A 6,489-nucleotide genomic window follows, 5' to 3' on the forward strand; every position below is an offset into this window, starting at 1 on the left:
TTGATGGTGCTATGGGCTAACACCAAAGATGTGGATATTTATTTTTCTAACCCCACCCTGACTTGTACTTAACAATTTGTTTGGAGAGCTCCTTGGTCTTCCTGGTGTGTTGCCTATTGCTTAGTGGTGCTGCAGCCTCTAAGGCCTCTCAGAAAAGGTTTGTTTATCCTGACAGGTCATGTGACTCTTAGATTGCACACAGGTGGACTTCATTTCACCATTTATGAGACTTTTGAAGACTTTTCAGGGGCTTCATAGCAAAGGGGGTAGATACATACACACATCCCAATTTTCAGTTTCCAGCTCTGCTTAGGCCCGACCTCTTTTTCAACCCTTCAGCGTAGTTCTTTAATCCCCCAGATCCACATTTGTAATCAACGCACTCTTCCGAATGAAGCTCATCAGTCAGACATGATCTCTTCTTTTTGATGGATAAAAGCAGTTCATTACATCGAGACAGCAAAGATAAATGACCTTCTAATTACCGAGCCTTTTAGCCTGCGGGGTGTCTAAGAGCTTTTTGTGGTGGTAGCCGGAACACTTGGCCAACCAGAAATGAATTTCTATGACTCAGATTGGACTGAAAGCCAAGGCTAAATTATGATAATAAAATATGCGATTATGATTAAAGAAAGCTTTTACATTAGTCGGTAGCCCATCAAAATATTGATGTCATCCAAAAGAAAATCCCTGTGATAGATAATCCACTCACGAACCGAGGTCAGTAACATGGAATTACTTGGTTTAGTCACAGAGATGTATTAGTATGTCTGCCGGTCGGTTCCTGCTTTGTGAAGTGACTTGTGAATTTAACCCGAGTTCCTCTGTCTCTTGTCTTTCACTTCAGGTTTGCTTTCCCCAAGCTGTTGGAACAGTGCAGTCAAGGTTAGTCCTGCTGTGTTCAACAACAACAAGAAAGATTATGGTTGAGCACAGTATGAAAATACTCCCATGCCCTTTTTTTTGTCTTTTCTTCAAAATTTGTTATGACGTGTGATATTTTCCAAGTCACCGAAAGGAATAAAAGTGTCACTTAAGATTTTTTCCTTTTCCCAAAAAGAACAAAGCAACAAAAAATGCCAGTAAATCAAACGTAGTGTAAAATAAGGCATTTCAGTCGTGGCAAGACAGGCAGGCTTTTGTATTTTCAGGAAAGAGATCCATATTCCTGTTGAGTTCCCGTTTTCACTGTGCTGTGTTGTATGCAAGGTATTGTGAGTACAGTGGTGTTCACGGGGCTGACAGCAGAGGAGAAGCACCCTCTCATGCAGCATGTTCAGCAGTTGGTACGCTCCGCTAACCCCACCGCTGCCTTCATACTGGCAGAAAGAGGAGCTGTCACCAGGTAGGCGCCCACAGAATCATGATCAATGCTGCAAACAGTCGTTTGACTTCTTTTATCTTTGCCTAAAATATTCACTGACTGCATTCTGTTCAGCTTTGTACGTCTATTTTTAAACCCGTTGGGTCAGAGTACCGCTCGTTTGGCACCAGAATGTAGTTCGTAATGAACATCCTGCAGCATTCTGCCTACTTTGGAGACATAGCGCCTTGCTAAAGTATTTATACCCCATAAGGTTTTGTCATGTTACAACCACAAAGTGGGATGTGTTTTATTGGGCTTTTACGTGATAATTGACGGTCATCTGATGATTAATTTCTATTCAGGGCTCTTTTGCTCTGATACCCCTAAATGAAATGCAGTGCAGAATGTCGCCTCTGGAAGTCGGCAAATTTGTCAATGGAGTCCACTCTTGTACAATTTAATCTCTTTATAAATACCGCTGTTCAGTGGAGGCTTCAGAAGAACATTAATGTACAAACCCCATCGGGAAGACCGAGGAACGCATTAAACTCCTCCTGAACTTTAACCTAGACCTGTCTAAAGGGGGAGTTAGGTTATAAAACTACATTAAAGGCTTTAGACTGCCCAATCTATCAGTCCTAATAGAAGGAATATGTCAGAACAGCAGACCTAAACCTGACATTCAGGTCAAGGAGGGCATTAGTCAGAGAAGCAGCCAAGAGGTTTATGGTAATTAGAGAGGAGCATCAGTGAGCCCCAGCTTGGCTGGAAAGATCTGATGGCAGGGCAACTGTTAGTTTGCACTCCATAAATCTAGCCTTCATGGAAAACTAATAAGAAGATATCTATCATTGGGAGAAAGTCAAAAGAAGTCCGACTTGGCATGGCAGACGGTGGTTGAGTCAGATGATCCTAAAACTGAACTGTTTGGACTATACAAGTCTGTGTGAGGTAAAAGACAGGTCATCCCATTGAGCTAAATACAGGGCAGTCATGGAAGAAAGGCTGCAAAGGACTTAAGACAGTCCCCATGGGTTAACCTTTCCACAGGAAAGTATATCTATGTTAGAATTAAAGCTAGCTGAGACGCCGTGTAAAGACCTAAAAATACCGGGTTTTCAGACACCATTAATTCAGACTGAGCTTGAAATATTTTTAGGAATGCTCTCTAGATGGGAAAAGCGGGTAAATGGTAGGACGTAAAGACACAGCGGTAATTTCAGACAATGGGGGTTGACTTGTGGAAGCCTAATAGAAATGCACACCACACTTTTTTAGATGAATATTAACTGAAAATTCTAAAAAAAAAAAAAGTGCGACATTTCCTCTCCATCTTCAGTTATGCGCTGTTTTGTCGACGTATTTTGTAAAATACATTTGTGGTTTTAATGTGACACACTTCAAATGCCCAAGGGGTGTGAATACATCTGTAAGGCATGGCGTCTTTTTTTTTTTCAGTGCTGCAATGATTTCTGCTGTAATTGTGTTTAAAGCCGTGTTAAGCAACTGATCTCTACTGTTTCTTCCTCAATAAGGAATGAAGATGTGAGTCTGATATTGTCCGAGAGCAGCTTCGGCGAGACGCAGATGCTGAGAGCACGTTACGTCCTCTACCCTGGATGGTAAGACGTGTGTTTCCTGTCACCACGCTCAACATGTTGGCCGCTCAGCCACAGACTGATTCCTCCGACCCGCTTCCTTTTAGTTTAATTGCCACTCATCTGTCGTGGTGGGGGTATTGGCTGCTGATTGCTGGAAAAGGCCCTCAGGGCATCTTGTGTTCTGTCACCAGTAGCCTGCTGGCTGCACAGTAACAAGCAGTTGGCTGTGCAGTTGCCATGTACACACAGGGGGGGTCTCTTTTTCTTTGGACTCGGGCCAGTCAGCCCTCATGCCTCAGTGGTCAGCCTAATATGAACCTCTGCTAAACCCTCCCGTCAGATCATACACACACTATCTGGCCGGAGCTTATCCGCAGGCAGTGATTTGTGTTTGTGCATGTTGGGGATGAGTCACACCGTTCCTAAGCTCATAAAGTAAGACAGGAAACTTTTTTTGGCTAAAAATGAGGGGGGGAAAAAAGAGCAGGTTTACTGTCACCGGCTACGGTTTTACCCGCAAATCATTAACACCGTTTTTCTTGAGAGCAACTGCTGCAGTAAACAGCTCCCCAGCTAAATATGAAATGTAGCCCGAACACATGACCTGCGCTAGCCCTAACTTTCTCACCATTTGTGAAATGTGCACACGTTGTGCGTTCCAGGTGCAAAGGACGCTTCTTCTCCGGTTCAGGGACCGTGGTCGTCACCCAGCAGCGTATAGCTTTCAGCCGGCCCCTAGAGAGGCCTCTGTTTGTCACCCGCTGTAAAGGTGAGATGGAAAAAAAAGCTGCCCAGCCCCTCCTTTTTACATTCTTGCATGTGACAGAAGTTCCAGATATGAGCTGGCAGGGCTTTGTTATTACATAAGCTGCCTTTTCCTCCACATATGGGAGCACCTGGCAGAGCGGTTTAGTCTGAGTGTTTATTGTAAAGTCACTTTTATTGCTCCAGAATGCTTAGTTTTTAGTAAATTGCTCATTGAAATTTTTTGGATGATTTTTATGAATTGTCAAAACTAATTGGGAAAACTGTCTTGTTTCTTCTGCAGCAATCAAGTCATCATTAAAGTCCAGTCCGTTCAGAGGAAATGTTTATAACATTTGGGGGAAAGTCAGATTTTCTGGTAGGATTTTATTAAACTTTTTTTTTTAAATAATTAATGCATCACACATTTTGTTGACTGGGAACCTATCCAGATCAGATTGCGCATTACAGAACCTTGCTTAAGAAACCCTTCACAAATATGATGTCTGTCCTTGATATAATGTGCCTGTCTCACTTCTGGTAACCATTACTAGCAAAAGTTGCGTCCTCAGCAGGCGAGAAGCTCCTGATGGTAGGAATACTGCTGAGTTGTTGTCTGGTGTGTAGAGTTAAACTCATAGTTTGTTGGTTTAGTTTCCTCCATGCATGTCCTACACTTTGTGTTTGAAGACTGATGCCTGCAGGGAGGTGCACAGCAGCCTCCCTGCAGGCATCAGCACCTTAACCTTAGATGAGAAACTTCACTGAAATAATTAGGCACACTGATGTTTAAAGCAGATTTTCTCAAAATCCAGAAAAGCTCAAAATCTTACAAACAGGCTGAAATATAGCGATACACCCCAACTAATATCTGCACAGATCTCTCTGAGCAAGATGCAGACAGTGTTGTTTTTGGCAGCCATTTTTAATGTAGTCTTTTGGATGAAAACACTTATCCGTTTTTTGTGATACAATTGTTTTGGTCTAGTTTTAGTCAGTTTAATATATATATATATATATATTATATATATATATATATATATAGTATATATATATATATATATATATATATATATATATATCTATATATATATAATATAATATAAGTGCACAATCTGTAAAGTTCTACAAGTATATACAAAACAATTAAATGTAGGTATCGGATCTAAAGCCTGGTTCACGCGCAGGATAATTAGCCCAATGTTTATAGCCCGAGAGACCCCCGACTTATCGGGGTGGCTCGTAAGATTGTCTTAAGCGATGTTCCTGCCGTGTGTGGGAGCCCCCCCCACCAAAAAAAAAAAAAAACACGCACCACACCTCTATATCCTAGTGCAGCAAACGTAGAGGCCCCCCTGTTCATGCTGTCTCATTCCTTTAACCAACGCCTTTTCTTTTTATGTTTTTTCTCTGTTAAAATCAGTCCGCAAACTGTCACCATTATTCTTCCTCGTCTTCAATGTTTATTTATTCTGAATTCCCGTTTGATCCTGAGAGGTTTCGCAAGATTTCCCATCTGACACCTGAATGATCCTGAGTGAAATCTGTTCGTGTGTGGCGTCCCATCAGACGCCGAGCACAACACATCACACTCGAACAGATTTCACTCAGGATCATTCAGGTGTCACATGGGAAATCTTGCGAAACCTCTTAGGATCAAACGAGAGTTCAGAATAAATAACCAACACTGAATTTTGGGATTTTGTCTCATTAAGTGATAATCATCATTATTACAAGAATAAAAGGACTTAAAATGCTTCACTCTATGTGTAATCAATCTATATGATGTTCGGGATTCACTTTCTGAAATAAGTGACAAGAAATATTGAACTTTTTCAATATTTCATAGTATACCTGTAGATGTAGCTAATTAGGAAATGTTCATAATAAATGCTCTATGAATGCTTAAGCATGAACACTGCTGGCGCTGCGAATCGCTGTCAGGGCAGGTGTTACATAAGGTGTGTGAGACTTGAATATAAACTCTGCCATCTCCAAAACCTCTAGACTCGGATCGAACGGTGGATGTGCGCTATAATGCAGTTAGCGGGAGCCTGAGTATCGTCCCAGACAAGAGCGCCGACTCTCTGACCGCAGCCCCCAAAGAGACCAGCACGCCCTGCTTCCTGATCTTTGACGGTGTTGGTCTCATTCAGGAGGAGCTGAAGGTCTGGTTGAGGCTGTGCACCAAACAGGTTGGTAATGTCCTCCACAGCTGCTTGACCTGTCAGAGTACAGTCTAAGGCTGATAAAGAGAGTGAAAGCTGTGTTGTTCTTTGATGTTTAAAGAGGCAGGCCAAGAAAACAAAGAAGACTGCAAACACCCTGTCAGCACAAGAAATCCGAGCATACATGTGAGTGTATTGTATAGCTTTGGGTTTCCCAGCCTTTTGTCCTTGACCACTTGAATCAAAAGGCTACACCCACCTTCCTGCTCCCAGATAATCAGCACAGTGTTTTTTACACTCCTTTTTTTTTTTTTTTTTAGAACAATCACATTATTACTTTCAGGAAAACAGAGAGGGACCAGTTGAAAACAAAAGCCCAGATGTGATGTTTGTGACAGAAAATTACAGGTCACCGTGCCGCTTAGGGCTTTCTGATAGGAGACTAAAACACAGTTGTTTGGTTGGTTGGTTTTGGGATTACTGTTGGACAGTCCTAACAATCCTGACAACGTAATGCTTATTTTATTTGTTCTACTTCAAACTGAATCATGTTATTGGTGAAAAAGCTAAACAATCTTTAATTCCATTTGAAAGTATGTTAACATGCATACTTTTGCTCCGTATACGGGTTCTGAACGGATGATTTCTGGTTCCTTTCTAGCTTCTTGTC

The 6,489-nt window shown here is 41.8% G+C and overlaps 1 protein-coding gene across 1 annotated transcript in view; it reads left to right on the top strand.

Moving 5' to 3' along the window:
• LOC118561049 (uncharacterized protein C20orf194-like) overlaps positions 1-6,005 on the top strand; it is a gene marked incomplete at its 3' end in the record, with an annotated part of 28,010 nt that extends 22,005 nt beyond the window's left edge. Inside the window, exons 29-35 of the mRNA XM_036132797.1 lie at positions 848-885; positions 1,210-1,345; positions 2,842-2,928; positions 3,570-3,676; positions 3,956-4,030; positions 5,659-5,846; positions 5,941-6,005. Of these exons, the coding sequence (XP_035988690.1) occupies positions 848-885; positions 1,210-1,345; positions 2,842-2,928; positions 3,570-3,676; positions 3,956-4,030; positions 5,659-5,846; positions 5,941-6,005 (696 nt within the window). The remainder of the gene's footprint in view (positions 1-847; positions 886-1,209; positions 1,346-2,841; positions 2,929-3,569; positions 3,677-3,955; positions 4,031-5,658; positions 5,847-5,940) is intronic.
• Between the last annotated feature and the right edge of the window lie 484 nt (positions 6,006-6,489).

This window comes from Fundulus heteroclitus, unplaced genomic scaffold, assembly GCF_011125445.2.
Source record: "Fundulus heteroclitus isolate FHET01 unplaced genomic scaffold, MU-UCD_Fhet_4.1 scaffold_540, whole genome shotgun sequence".
In the NCBI taxonomy this organism is placed as follows: Eukaryota; Metazoa; Chordata; class Actinopteri; order Cyprinodontiformes; family Fundulidae; genus Fundulus; species Fundulus heteroclitus.